The sequence below is a fragment of the Ovis canadensis genome, chromosome 3, assembly GCF_042477335.2.
Source record: "Ovis canadensis isolate MfBH-ARS-UI-01 breed Bighorn chromosome 3, ARS-UI_OviCan_v2, whole genome shotgun sequence".
In the NCBI taxonomy this organism is placed as follows: Eukaryota; Metazoa; Chordata; class Mammalia; order Artiodactyla; family Bovidae; genus Ovis; species Ovis canadensis.
Window position 1 is genome coordinate 208,456,886 of NC_091247.1, and position 15,791 is coordinate 208,472,676.

The 15,791-nt window shown below is 44.2% G+C and overlaps 1 protein-coding gene across 1 annotated transcript; it reads right to left on the bottom strand.

Annotated features, from left to right (window-relative positions):
- Window positions 1-509: 509 nt before the first annotated feature.
- On the bottom strand, window positions 510-14,512 carry DDX47 (DEAD-box helicase 47). The gene is made up of 12 exons (XM_069581280.1): window positions 14,275-14,512; window positions 12,959-13,052; window positions 10,338-10,526; window positions 10,010-10,081; window positions 9,664-9,782; window positions 7,859-7,930; window positions 7,612-7,728; window positions 6,937-7,083; window positions 6,085-6,222; window positions 4,371-4,441; window positions 3,665-3,794; window positions 510-1,482 (listed from the first exon to the last, which is right to left on the bottom strand). The coding sequence occupies exons 1-12, from the start codon at window positions 14,365-14,367 to the stop codon at window positions 1,351-1,353; spliced, it is 1,374 nt and encodes a 457-aa protein (XP_069437381.1). The 5' UTR covers window positions 14,368-14,512; the 3' UTR covers window positions 510-1,350.
- Between the last annotated feature and the right edge of the window lie 1,279 nt (window positions 14,513-15,791).

Genomic DNA, 15,791 nt, shown 5'->3' on the forward strand with positions numbered 1-15,791 from the left:
CTAGGTTTGGGATCCTATTTAAAAAGTTCAGATTTCTTCAGAATAATTAGTCTCTTCTTACGAACCACCCACAAAGTGAAGTTGCTCAATCGTGTCTGACTCTTTGTGACCCCATGGACTATAGCCTGTCAGGTTCCTCCACCAATGGGATTTTCAAAGCAAGAATACTGGAGTGGGTTGCCATTTCCTTTCCCAGGGGATCTTACTGACCCAGGGATCAAACCTGGGTCTCCAGCACTGTAGGCAGACTCTTTACCATCTGAGCTACCTGGGAATCCCACCACCCGCAACCTGATTCAAATTCAGCCTGCTTCTAAAGTCTTCCACTGAGTTGAAATAGCAATCATCCATTGGCTTCTATCCACTGGCTCAGAGGGAGACAGAGCTACCATTATCTAAGCTGCTCTGGAGAGTCCCAACAGGAAATACACTAATGGAGAATTAGCCCCCAGTGGTGGGCACCCCACCCACCATATTTACAAAGATCTTCCTGCAATCAATGGTCCACATTTGATTCCCACAGAGAATTTTACTGACATCTACTTTTCACTTCTTACTAAACACTTCAAGAAACACAACATGCACTTTCCATTAAAATGTACATGGAAGACTTCCCTGGTGGCACAGTGGGTTAGGAATCTGCCTGCCAATGCAGGGGACACAGGTTTGATCCCTGGTCCGGGAAGATTCCACATGCCTTGGAGCAACTAAGCCCATGTGCCACAACTACTGAGCCCGTGAGGTGAAACTACTGAAGCTGGGCACCTCGAGCCAGTGACCCCCAACAGGCAAGGCACTGCAACAAGAAAGCTGTGCACTGCAATGAAGAGCAGTCCATGCTAGCCGCAACCAGAGAAAGTCCACCCACAGCAGTCTCCTTCTATGAAGTCTTTAACACAAAAAGGTCTTGAAGGAGTCTGAATTTTTTTTATAATTATATTTAAATTTATGATTTCCCATTCAGAGTCATGAAGCACAAGCTGAGACTGCTTAGTACTGCTGTTTTTAGATATAAACATCCCTTTCCTCTACAATTACAGGCTGAGGGCTTCGTTAGCCCAGTCCTTGACTTGCGGCTGAAAAAGGCACAGGTCTGTGTGAAGGGACAGGAGAGCACGTGCTCCTCATGTCAGGAACCAGTAACCACAGTGGAAGGCCAGTCTGAGTCTCGACATCAGCACTGTGACAACGTCCCACAGCAACAACGCTCGAACACTCGGAAGGGGCCCGGTACTGTAGGAGCCGGGCCGTCTGGACGCAACGCTGGCAGACTGGCCTGAGGAAGAGGTCCCGTTCTCTCCAATCCTCTCCACAGAGCAGAAGGCAGAAACCAAGTCTCTACAAAAGAGATTAATGGCCTTTCCGTTTCTTCATTTTTCCTCCAGCCACCTTGTTCCTGACACCGATCGCACCCTCCGTGTCATCATTGTCCCCAGTATCTTCCCGTGAGCGCTTCTTCTTCTCTCCGTGCTCCCTTAACTCCTGCAACAAACAGAAAGGATGGGGTTGATCGTGAACTACTGTCACTGAGGGTAACACATCCTGGTCTCCGCTCCATCAAATCAAACCCTCGGCTTCCCTGGCGGTCCAGTGGCTAAGAGTCCCTGCTTCCAGTGCAGGGGGCTCGGTTGGATCCCTGGTCAGGGAACTATTAAAAGACCTCACACACTGCAACTAAGAAACCTGGTGTAGCTGGCAAGCTAGATAAATAAAATCTTGATAAATTAGAAAATTCATTTATTTTAAACAAACAAAAAAAACCCTAAGTAATTTCCTAACATCTCACATTAGCAAAGAAATAAAACCAAAATCCCAGTATACAAAACTGTTAATCTAACTAGTCATCAAAGATAAAAAAATAAAAACAGGAAGCTACCATTTTCATATGGCAGACTAGCAAAGATTTGAGAGAATGGTAATACCTAGAACTGGTCAGGGCAGGGAGGAGGCATAGACACTGTCCCATATACAATGTCACATACATTGTGTAAGCTGCTATAGCTTTCCTGGAGAGCAACTGGCCATTCTGTATGAATTTGAACTGTGTATTCTCCACTCAACAATTGATTCCACTTCTAGGAATTTATTCTAAGGAAACAAGTGTGCAAAGCTGTACAAGGTAGGATACTCAACACAAGTTATTAACTAAAAGATATAAAACTGGGAAAAGCATGAACACATATCAATGGAAAGCATGTTACATATTCATAACAGAATCATTAAGAAGGGATGGCATGAGAATTTTAAGATGCTAGCATCTAAGGTAACAGTCTCTAAAACCTACAAGTGGTACTGTTTTTAAAAAACTGAATTCATCCTCCTCGGCTGCTAATTGTCTAGAACACATAATCTGACTTCCCTTGCCAATTCAGAAGGTAGTGAAGGAACTTTCAGTGACTCTAAGAAATTAGTCCTGCTGCTATGTTTAGGCAAGTTTGGTAACTGAATCAAATGAGTGCTAACATGCAGCCCAGATGAAGATTTTTGAATAGAGTTTAAAATGTGAAAGAAAAAGAAAAAAAACGTGATCACATTAATCTAGATTAGTTGAAACAGAAAAAACAATACACATTTAGATAAAGTCATATACAAATTGGATAAAGTCTCATTATAGCTAAAGAAACACAGCCAAATGTAATCAATTGTTTTCTGTGGGGGGGGGGGCTTATGTGTTTCACTATTTTAATCCTTTCTGTATTTTCTAAAAAATGTTTTCCAACACACATCAAATTTTTTATAAACAAAAACACCAAGACTTCCATGTGGGCAGAAAAACAAGCCCATACCTCAGCTACTCAGAAAGCGCCCCATGCACTAAGTCTCTTCCCTCACAGCAGCACTCCTGGGATGTAACAGGGCACTGGCAAGCATTCTCCTCTAGACCCTTCTGTCTCCACTGCTCCCCCTACAGCTGCTCTCAGGAACTACACTGTCCACCCCGGCTTATCAGATACTCATAAACCCTGTCCCCAAGGTAACTACTCTTCCTCATCTACAGGTGAGGGACTGACTCTGAGAGGTCAGACACCTTGTCCAGACTCACAGTTCACAGCTGCGTCTTCTCATCTCAAGTTCAAAGGTTTTCCTGCCTCACTGTTCCTGCCACCACGAACAGTGGCTGGGAATGAATGTAGTCACTGTGATCAGACTGAGTCCAAACCCTGATTTGACCATTTAGTTACAGGGTCAAAAGCAAACTGCCTGCATCTCTATGTCTTAGTATACTCATCTTACACTTGGAATAAAATAATACCGTTTATTGAGGATTAACACGATAAAGTGTCTTGCATGCAGTTAAGTTGCATAGAAGCTGGTGAGAAAAGGCATTGTAGGGGTTTCCCTGGTGGCTCCATGGTGAAGAATCTGCCTGCCAGTGCAGGAGACATGGTTTCGATCCTGGTCCGGGAAGATCCCACAAGTTTCAGAGCAACTAACTAACCCCCTGTGCCACAACTACTGAACCTGTGTTCTGGAGTCCATGTATCACAACTACTGAGGCTCGTGCACCACAGAGCCGATGCTCAGCAACAAGAGAAGAATGCCACAATGAGAAGCCCTCGCATCGCAACCAGAGAGTAGCCTCAGCTCGCTGCAACTAGAGAAAGCCTGTGCAATGATGAAAACCCAGCACAGCCAAAAATAAACAAATAAACGAGTTGCACACCATTCGGGCAAATCTCTGGGCCTCAGTGACACGTTCTGTCAGCATCATGACCTCGTCGTCCTGGGTTGGAAAGACAGGCAGTTTCTTCCCAATCAAGTGCTCTATGCGCTGGAAGAGCTCCACGTCGTACCTGAGGAAGGAAAGTTGACACGGCTCTGGCTGGCTGACAACATACACATCCGTCTGTCCATCCGAAAACGATGACATAACAGGAGCCACGGTTTTCAGTAATGTCAAACCTATTATTCCTTTTCAGAACACTGATTAAATGCAATCTGCTGTGCAGAGCCCAGCAGAAAACCACCCACCACATCCTTGACTCCCGAAAAGCCTAGGACACATGGCAGTTCGCTCCTTTAAAAACAAAATCAGAAGAACGGTTATTGTAATATGGTGAGCCGAGGCAACGGTCACTGTTCTCTGGCTCCAGACGTTACAAGAAAGAACAGGGTTTTGGTGTATGCACTTTTATACACCAAGTACTCCACTACACACATGCAGTATATGCTCTTTACATATGCGTCTTCAGTCTTCATTAAAACCTTGCAAGGCTGGTATTGCTATTTCCATTTTACAAATGATGAAGGTGGGATGAGGAAGGCTTAGAGCCTATTACAGTAAAAGGTGAAGTCAGGTTCCAAGTGAGTTGGCCCCAGGGTTCTGCTTCTTTCTCTACACTGCTCTGCCCTGAAGTCGGGTCACTTACTGCGTGACAAAGGTAATAGCCTTTCCAGAGCGCCCAGCTCGAGCCGTCCGACCTACTCGATGGATGTAATCCTGAAACACAATGGGGAAGTAACTCTGAGTCAGCTGGAATATGAATTAAAAACTGTGTATGTAAAGTGTTCCTGCCAACCTTTGAAAGAAAACAGATCTGTCCTGGAACGTGGAGAAACAGACTGGCAACCCATTGGAATTTATGTGCCTCACTTTTTAAACTCTCCTCACAGCACAAAACTGAACCCCCCTTTTCCTTTCTTTTATAGAAAGATGAATCCACGAAGCCCTTCTCCACGGACACAGTCACAGATAGAGGAAAACAGCCTGGGTCTACAGGTAGACCTGGTCACAGCTCTGCTTCCCCCCATCCCAACCAACGACAGAACTGTCTGCAAGTCCCAGAACCTCTCTGAACCATGGTTTCTGCCTATAAGACAGGGGCACAAACACACTGTCAAACTCAGGGTTACTGTGAAAATCCTATGCAAGAGCACCTTGCCTACAGCAGTTTAATACAAAGTCGAGACACACTGGTTGTTCTCAGCTGGGGGCAGTTTTGTCCTCCCCAGGGAGCATCTATGAGCTGTCTGGAAATATACCTGGTGGCCACAGTCACCTGTGGGCAGGGGCCAGGAATGCTAAGCATCCTACAATGCAGAGGACAGCCACACAACAGAGAACTCCTGGCCTGAGGTGCTAATGGTGCCCAGGCTGCAAAACCCTGGGATGGCTGAGGACCACAGGCTGCCATTCTCATCAGTTAGACCACCAGAGGTCAGCATGTGGTGCATCTGCTCCTCTGATGGTGAGCACCTTGCCCCTCTCCTGGGTTCCTTCCTTCACGTTCACTGACATCACGTCCACAGGCATGTGCAAGATGAGGAGAATGAACAGATCAAGAGTTTCCCAATTTCTGATACTTAACTAACCAAGGACGGACACACACACACACACACACACACCCCAACACTGTAACTAAAGGAAGACAACAAGCATTGAGAAATACACTTCAGGGGCTGCCCTGATGGCTCGGATGATAAAAGAAATACACTTTGGATACAACGGACTATTATTCAGCCACATTAATGAATGACACCTTCCTGTTTGTGACAACACTGGCTAGACCTTGAAGGTATTCGACTCAGTAAAATAAATTACGGACAAATACAGAGATCTCACTTATACGTGAAATCTAACAACAAAAAACTGAGCTGACAGATACGGAAAACAGGTTTGATGGTGGCCAGAGGCAGGATGGGTGTTTGTAAAATAGGTGAAAGAGGTCAAAAGGTACAAATTTCAGTTATAAAATAAGTAGGTCATGGGGATGTAATGTACAACTTGCGGACAAGAGTTAAAAACACGGTACTGCACATTTGAAAGTTGCTAAAGGAAAATATCTTAGAAGTTCTCAGCAAAAGAAAAAAAAAGTGCAACTATGAATGGTGACAGATGCTACCTAGACTTACTTGTGGCCATTCTGCAGTATATACAAATACTGAATCATCACATTTTATACCTAAACTAATACAGTGTTACATGTCAATTACACCTCAATTCAAAAAAAAAAAAAGAAAAGAAAGCAGGGAGAGAGAATTAGAGAGGAAGAAAGGAAAGGAGATGGGAAGGAGAAAGGAAAAGAAAGAGAAAGAAAAGAAAAATATTTTGGGTGAGAAAGTCAGGTCAGCAATAAGACTCACCTTGGAATGGGTAGGAATGTCAAAGTTAACCACTACATCCACATGGGGTATGTCCAAACCGCGGCTTGCAACATCAGTTGCTAGAAGAATGGAACGAGCCTTCGCCTTAAATTTATTAAGGGATCCCAGCCGCTTGCTCTGAAACAATGAAAAGAAATGGAAAGAATTTTCATCTTGAAAATCTAAGGAATCTTGGAAATCCAAGACACACAAACTAGACACATTTAATAGATACAAGAACCAAGAAAGAAAGTTTTAAAATGATGTTTCCCCTTCAGTCTAACTGGGCTTCACAAGTCAAAAGGAAACATGAAAGCAAAAAAATAAAAGGTCTAAGACTAAATCTAGGAAATACTAACATAAAACATTGTCAAACATGACAGAAAGGTAACTGGGAAATAATTTACAAGGGCTGAACAAATCGGGCTTCCCAGGTGGTGCTAGTGGTAAGGAACCTGCCTGCCAACGCAGGAGATGTAAGAGACCTCCTCCAGGACCCCTGGCATGGCAACCCATTGCAGTACTCTTGCCTGGAGAATCCCACCAACAGAGGAGCCTGGAAGGCTACAATCCATGGTGTAACACAGAGTCTGACACAGCTGAAGCGACTTAGCAGGCACACATGCTGAATAAATCAACTCTGCAGCTTCCATACCAGACAACCACGTGCGGAATATTCTAACTGGAGCCTCCTGCTATCCTGAAAGGAGGAAGCAGCATTGACAGCAACACTTTAAAGCCCGTAACACCAGGACAACTCCGGAAAGACGCACTGGTGTCACATGCTGCTACTGCAGAAACCTCCTGCCGTGAGGTTTATCTTTCTCACTAATGATGCTGAAGAACAGTTACCTGACTCATCTGTCCGTGGAGGGGAATGGCGGTGAATCCAAGATTTCGGAGTAGCAGAGCTGTCCTCTGAGTGTTGTTACAGGTGCTGCAGAATATCATAAAGGAGTTCCCAGCCAACTCATTCAGAATATAAACCAGGTAGGTATCCTAAGTCACAAAGCCAAAACAATATATGTAACTGAACCTGGAAGAAAGTCAGAGTCCTGGGCATACAAACTACATAAAAGACTAAGCCTCTAGCTGCTTCTCAATTACCCAGACCCTCAGCTGGCAGCCCTGCGCCCCTTCATCAGCTTTATCATTATCATCTCTGCGAACCATGAGTAACACACACAGCCTGACACCAAGCATAAGGCAATCTGGGCTCAGCAAGCACGCAAAGCCCTTACATCAGAAGTCAAGATTAGGGTCCACTGCCCACAAAAAAGCCACATAGTAAGCAGACCAAAGAAAAACTACCTCAAGGATGGGGTTAGGAAGGGATTATATCACGACTTCATTACTCTGGTTGAATACATTGTGAATTCCCGGAATGCTCCGCGTTATCAGTGATATATGTAAACACAGCATGAGCTCTAAAACAAACAGCACTTAGCTAATCAAGAGCTGACACTTTCAGACACTGTGCTGAAGGAGGGGAGGGAGAGGCAGGAATGATCAGAGTAAACACTCTACCTTGAACTTGGAAGGAATAAAAAGATAATACTGCTGCAACTTCTCAACCGTCTGGTACTTGGAGGAGACGGCGCATTTCACAGGGTTCTTTAGCGCCGCTCGCTGAAGTTTTTGCACCTGGAGAAAGGACACCTAGATTAGTACGTTGACTCCTAAGTCCTCCGTTTTTATTCTTGTTACCAGGACTGTTTCTACTTATCATATCAGTTCTTATAAAGAAGAAAAGAGAAGTCCTAGAAAAGTTCACCTTCTTGGTCATCGTAGCAGAGAAGAGAAATGTTTTCCGATCTCGGGGAATCACTTTGAGGATCTTGTCAACCTAAGGCAGAAAGAGCAAAGGATACCAACATGACATTTACACTGGAAACGTGCAAATGTATTTTGTGAAGGAGATAATGGATCACAAACTAAATACATCACAGTGGGGATTTGGGAACTCAAACCTTTGATTCAATTCAGCTAAAACTTACTGAATGTATACTATCAGGTAGCATACCCGATGCTATCAAAAAATAATGCAAATCAGAGAAAAGAACATTTTAAATCAGTACAGTATAGCTAATCTAAGAGAAAAGGAAAGAATAAGCATTAATCAACTAAGTAAGCTATAAAGAACTTCTTGTCAAAGAAAAGATAGAAGAGGTTGAAATCAAATGAAATGGAAAAGAAAATCTGGTTTTGATATTTCTTATCTCTAAAATCAAAGTCAGACTACATATAATATATAGGCTTTTTGCCCAACTATTTGTTTTTTAATTGAAGTACAGTTGATTTACACCGTTTCAAGTGGACAGCAAAGTGATTCACATATATATACTCTTTTTCAGATTTTTTCCCACTATGTGTATGTGTGGGTGTGTGTTATTCATGTGTCTGACTCATTGTGGCCCCATAGACTGTAGCCTGCCAGGCTCCTCTGTCCATGGAATTCTCCAGGCAAAAATACTGGAGTAGGTTGCCATCCCCTGTGCAGGGGATCTTCCCAACACAGGGATCAAACTCACGTTTCCTGCATTGCAGGCAGATTCTTTATCGTCTGAAAACCAGGGAAGCCCCCCCAGCACAGGTTATTACAAAATACTAAATACCATTCCATGTGCTATACCGTAGATCGTATTGTTTATTTTATATATAATAGTCTGTATATGTTAATCCTAAATTCCTAATCTATCTCCCCCTCAAAAGTCAGACTATATTCTAAAGAGGATGCTGAGACTATTTACAATAGCCTGAGGGATAAAGCGGTGGTACATTATACAATATAATAGTACTCAGACATTAAAAATGAAACAATGCCATCTGCAACAACACGGATAGACCTAGAGATTATTATCCTAAGTGAAGTCAGACAAAGACAAATATCCTATGACATCACTTACATGTGCAATCTAAAAAACAGTACAAATTAACTTATTTATGAAACAGATTCACAGACATAGAAAACAAACTTAAGGTTACCAAGAGGAAGCAGGGGAGATAAATTAATAGTTTGGGATTGGGAGATGCAAAATACTGTGTATAAAGTAAATAAACAACAAGGTCCTATTATATAGGGACAGGGAACTATTTTCAATATCTTGTAAGAAACTATAATGGAACAGAAAGGGGAAAAGAACACACACACACACATATTCCCACATAGATATTTGTATAACTGAATCACTTTGCTATATACCAGAAACGCTGTAAATCAATAACGCTTCAATTTCAAAATTAATTAAATTTAATTAATTTAAATTTAATTTAAATTAATTAAATTTAAAAGCAATAAGGATATCTTGTACCAGCACAGGGACACAGAGTCATTATTCTGTAATAATCTTAAATGGATTATATGGAGCATAATCTACAAAAATACTGAAGCACTATGTTGTACTCCTAAAAGCAATATAATATTGTAAATCAACCATCTTTCAATAAAAAAGAAAAGCAGCAGATATGTTAAATTAACTGACAATGCTAAGTGCTCCAGAGAGCAAGTGAGCTATGAATCAGACTTTGAAACGGGGCACCTGAGAAGTTCTAAGAGGACGAAAGATGTTAAGAGCTCACCTCTGTCTCAAAATCCATATTCAAGATTCGGTCTGCCTCATCCATGACCAAGTACTTGAGGGCTCTTAAGTTGAAACCTTTCGTATTTTCCAAGTGGTCAATCAGTCGGCCAGGAGTTGCTAACAAGAAAGGTTGAGGACATGTTTAAGAAAAAGAACAGAAAGGGAGTGACCTCCCCCTCCTAATCAGAATTCCAGAAATTAAAAAAAAAAAAAAAAAAAACCATTAAACAGGGTTAGACAGTCACTCTTTGAACACTTTCCGCACAAGTAAAGTACACAGAGCATCAGTAGATTTTTCGGAAATTCATTCCCACCAGCACCTTTCACCGGTGTCAGTTACTCACCTATCACTACATGTGGTTTTTTGGCCAGGGCCAGAGATTGGGACATTGAATCAATTCCACCTACAATGACAGCTATAGAAATAAAAAGAATATTAAAAAGAGACCCTTAATTTTGTTTCCATAATGCAGTGGACATCTTTTAAAGCCAATGCCAGATTTCTACTTTCATTTATCTTCCCTTACAACAACAACTTTCCCCAAAACTAAAATACCCAGTCAGCTCTTTAGGCCAGTGAACTTATATTAACAACACTTCCTTTCATTCCCTTTCACATTCATGCTCAACCTGTGAAGAAACTGTGAAGAGTCCTTTCCTCCCAACACTTACCACACTGCACCCCAATAGAAGACCCCAGGGCTTCAAACTGCTCTGAGATCTGAAAAGCCAGCTCCCGAGTAGGGGTGAGAACTAAGGCAAACAGACGCTGGGGTGTCTCCAACAATGCGTTGAGAATGGGCAGAGCAAAGGCGCCGGTTTTCCCAGAGCCAGTTTCTGCCAGCCCAATGATATCACGACCTAGAAGACAAAGAATATACATAATAGCAGAGAAATGCTCTCTGCACCATTCCCATATTGGTGGAGATATGACTAAATGCTGGGCACAACACAGACCATGAATAAACATTTGATGAACTGAGGGGAGGAGGAGGTTGATCAGACAGAAGACACGGTCTCTGTCCTGAATAAGCTCAAAATCCAGAGGTAAAATACACAATACATAATAATATGATAGGTCCCTGTAGGACAGGGTGCAAAAGGAAGGAGTAACTTACTGCTTGGAGGAGTCAGGAAAGGCTAACAGAGGTGACAGGCAAAGTAAATCTGGAGGTCAGCAAAGAAAGGACAGTCTCGTGTGAGGAAAGAGGCTTTAAAGAACACAGAATGCGTAGGGAGAGGGAAAAATACAACATGGCCAGAACATAGAAGTCAAGGGGGAAAAAGGAGAAGAATGAGGAAACCCACAGCCACGCTAAGGAGTTTGGATGTCTTCCTTTAAGACTGAGGATCTGAAGGATTTTAGGCAGGGAGTATGATGACCTTTAAGTATCAACACTCTTTAAGACTTCCCTGGTGACTCAGATGGTAAAGAAGCTGCCTGCAATACAGGAGACCTGGGTTCTATCCCTGGGTTGGGAAGATCCTCTGGAGAAGGAAATGGCAACCCACTCCAGTACCCTTGTCTAGAAAAATCCCATGGACAGAGGAGCCTGGCGGGCTACAGTCCAGGGGTCACAAAGAGTCGGACACGACTGAGTGACTAACACATGACATGACTCTTTGAGAAGATGAACCCCGGGCCTGACGGCATAAGGAGAAGCCAAGGAGCTTAACAGTGATCGCTGTCTATACTGCTCCTCCTGAGGGAAAAATGCCAGAAGTAACTCCTTAAGAATGGTCTGAGAGACACAGATGTATAGAATGGACTTTTGGACTCCGAGGGAGAGGGTGGATGATTTGGGAGAATAGCACTGAAACATGAATACTATCATGTAAGAAACGGATAGCCAGTCTATTTTCGATACAGGATACAGGATGCTTGGGGCTGGTGCACGGGGATGATCCAGAGAGATGATATGGGGTAGGAGGTGGGAGGGGGGCTCAGAATTGGGAGCTCATGTACACCCATGGCTGAGTCATGTCAATGTATGGCAAAACCAATACAGTATTATAAAGCAAAATAAAGTAAAAGTAAAAATTAAAAAAAAAAAAGAATAGTCTGTTGTTGCCAATCAAGCCATAACTAAGAAGATTTGGCAATTAATTCCCAAGCCAAAACCACTGTCTCTAGGTTCGCTGTAGCCCCCAAGGCAGCAGTCTTTGGCCAGGGCCAGAGACTGGGACACTGAATCAATGTCCCAGCAGCCAGGGGAAAGGTTTCCTTCAAGTAGTGACCGCCAGACTTGACTGCTAAGGATTCCTCACCTAGAAATTTTCCCTGACGCAACCTGAACGTGACTCTCTTCGTTACACTCTAAAGTGACATCAAGGGCCAAAATGGGGAAAGCACAGGAAAATGAGACCTCAGTGAGGATTCGAGGGGAGTTATGATGATAGCCTGAGCAGAGGCCAGGTGAAGTGAGAGACAGAGAGCAGCAGAACAGAAATGAACAGTCACTGCGAATCAACTACACTTCAATAAGATAAAAATAAAAGACAGAAGCAATGAAAGAAAATCCGACTGGCACAGAGGTTTCTACCTGGGGAAACCCAAAGGCCATAAACTGAGATACAGGTGGCAGAGAAATTAGTTCTGGTGAGAAAAATAAAGACTCTGGTTTGGATACAGGGAACTTGAGATTTCTGCAGTAAGCCTGGAAAGAAGTATCCAAAACCCAGTTGGACAAACTTGTTTGGAGTTCATCCAAAAAAATATGGGCTAGAAATACAGACGTAGCAGGCAAGAGCATCGGACCAGTGGCGCTCCCCCAGGGGCCGACACATCAGAGTAAACCATGAAGTTTTATATCTATATATGCCTAGGTCCCACACCTGGAAATTCCAATTCGGAAGGTCTAGGCTGGAGCCCAGAAATCACTAGAGTTTTAAAAGATCCACAGGTGATTCTAATGAGCACTGGCTGAAACTCACTGATGCAGACAGCATTAAAGCTTCAGGACTGGATGAGAGTAGAATTTTACAGTGAGGGTAAAAAAGGATGAAGATAGAATTAACACTGCAAGGCAAAGGAAAAGAACCAGAAGAAACTGAGAAAGAAATGCTGGAAAGACAAAAGCCAACAAACCACCCTGCAGAAAGTAAGTTCATTAACACCGCAGAATTACTTTTTAAAAAGGCAAAAAGCCACAAACTTTTTATCTTTACTGACCATACTTTATTTCACTTGAAGTAGGCAAAGCAATAGCTCTCAAACGTGGTTAAGTATTTAACTGAGTATGTGAAACTTTACACTGAACCTGAAACAGACCACATACTTAATTTCAACCTACCTTGTAAGGCCAAAGGAATAGCTTCAATCTGGATCTTTGTGGGCTTTGTCCACCCCAACTGGTCACAAGCTTCACACAACACATCTGTCACACCCTTAGAATTCAGAAAAACACAGTTTAGCAAAGAACAACACACTCGCCTCCCACACAACTAAAGGACTGTCAGGGCAGCCTTGCTGGTGACACGTGCATCTTTGGATCATTTTGATTCAAAAGGTATTTATTGCAGATGGTGACTGCAGCCATGAAATTAAAAGACGCTTACTCCTTGGAAGAAAAGTTATAACTAACCTAGACAGCACATTAAAAAGCAGAGACATTACTTTGCCAACAAAGGTACATCTAGTCAAAGCTATGGTTTTTCCAGTGATCATGTATGGATGTGGGAGTTGGACCATAAAGAAAGCTGAGAGCCAAAGAATCGATGCTCTTGAACGGTGGTGCTGGAGAAGACTCTTGAGAGTCCCTTGGACTGCAAGGAGATGCAACCAGTCCATCCTAAAGGAAATCAGTCTTGAATACTCACTGGAAGAACTGATACTGAAGCTGAAACGCCAATACGTTGGCCACAGGATGCAAAGAACTGATTCATTGGAAAAGACCCTGATGCTGGGAAAGACTGAAAGCGGGAGGAGAAGCGGACCACAGAGGATGAGATGGTTGGATGGCATCACCGACTCAATGGACATAAGTCTGAGTAGACACCGGGAGTTGGTGATGGACAGGGAAGCCTGGCATGCTGCAATCCATGGGGTCGCAATGAGTCGGACACCACGGAGCGACTGAACTGAACTGACTCAGTCTCCTCCTTAACTTTGAGTACAGGAACAGTAACTCAAGGCTGTCATCACTCTCCACTAACCAGGGACCAAGCCAAGTTCTTTACGTGGGTTACTTCATTTAATCTTCACAGTTCTATGAGATACTTAGCATAATCCTCAATTTACAGAGGTGGAAGGTCATGCACCGAGATAACTTGCAACTAGTTATGGGTCAGAATTCAAACCCGACTCATCAAATCCTAAACCCAAGTCGGACAGGTCGCACTGGACAATATCCTGCACAAACACAGCGTTGCCCCCCCAAGTGGCGCTGAAATGGGCAAATAGGGCTCCAGCGCCTGGCCTCCCTCCCACCACCCAAACTCGGAGTTGAGGGTGGGCCCTCGTCCCGAACCTGAGCCTCGGGTACCCCGTGGGAAACCTGAGCTAGGCCCCGGCTGCTTCCGCACACCACAGGCCTGATGGAAGGCAACCGGACTCTGCCCGCGCCTGGCGCCGGAGGAACAAAGGGAAGCTGGCATCATCCACTCTTACCAGGTCTTTAAATGTTTTCGTTTCTTCCACCTCCACCGCCGTCTGGGGCGCATCCATGCCTTCCCGGGAATCGTGCTCCACGGACGCCGCCATGCCGTCCGCGAACTCCGGAAGTGGGTCGGCGGACGCAGGATTCTGGGAAATGTAGTTTTAGCTCTCTCCGGCTGCGGCGGTGTGTTGTGGGCGCCCCGCTGCGGCTTTGCCCAGGAGTTTGCACCAGCCGGCCTGGCAGGCGGGGCTTCGCGAACAGGTACATATTAAAAAAAAAAAAAAAGGATGGATATAAACGTTAGGACTTGTGGAACTGAGCCAAAAGCAGAAGGACTTGATGACCAGGGTCTGCCCTCCTTTTGTTTTTCAGTCGCTAGGTCATGTCTGACTCTCCGCGACCCCGTAGACTGCAGCCTGCCAGGTTACTCTGTCCATGGGATTTTCCAGGCAAGAATACTGGAGTGGGTTGCGATTCCCTTCTCCAGGGGCTCTTCTGGACCCAGGGATTGAACCCAGGTCTCCCGCGTTGCAGGCAGCTGGACTTCCCTGATAGCTCAATTGGTAAAGAATCCGCCTGCAATCCAGGAGACCCCGGTTGGAATCCTGGGTGGGGAAGGTCTGCTGGAGAAGGGATAGGCTACCCACTCGATTATTCTTGGGCTTCCCTTGTGGCTCAGCTGATAAATAATCCGCTGGCAACGCGGGAGACTTGGGTTCGATCCTTGGGTTGGGAAGATCCCCTGGAGAAGCAAATGGCCATCCACTCCAGTTCTCTTGCCTGGAAAATCCCATGGATGGAGGAGCCTAGTAGGCTACAGCCCGTGGGGTCACAAAGAGTCGGACACGTCTGAGCAACTTCACTTTCATTTTCACTCACTCCAGTATTCTGGCCTGGAGAATTCCATGGACTGTATAGTCCATGGGATCACAGAGTCGGACAGGCTTTCATTTGACTCTGTGCTAAATAAATCCTGTATCTGGTGTTTACCCTTACAACACTCTTCCCCTTATAGTTCTTCTTTCTACATATCAGAAAGAAGGCAGCAGAGACACCAAAATGCCAGATTCAATTACTGGGTTACTGATGCCAGCCTAGGACTGTCATTGAAACAATGCAAGAGGAAGAAGTCAAGATCCTAATACCCTTGTTCCCCATTGCCAACTCCTGACCGGGAGCCCTCCTCTTATAGAAGCTCTAGACTCCTCATGGAGCGGGGCACAGTTTTTGAGACAAGAATCTACTGTGTTCCCCTCTCCACTGGCTGAGAATTAAAGCCACCTTTCTATTTCTTCCAAATTCTGTCTTTGTATTTTTTATTCGGCTTCGATGGGCAGAGAAGGCCTAGATTTTGGCCGACAACACTCCTCCTGTTATGAAAAAAAACAAAATCCACCTGAGTATGAGACAGGCTAGGACCTGGGACCTGGGACCCTTTGCTGCAGTGCTGACACCTTCGTTTGTTGAAGAAGAGACTTTCAGAAACATCATTTTCCATGATCACAAGCAACTTTTCCCAGCACAGAAT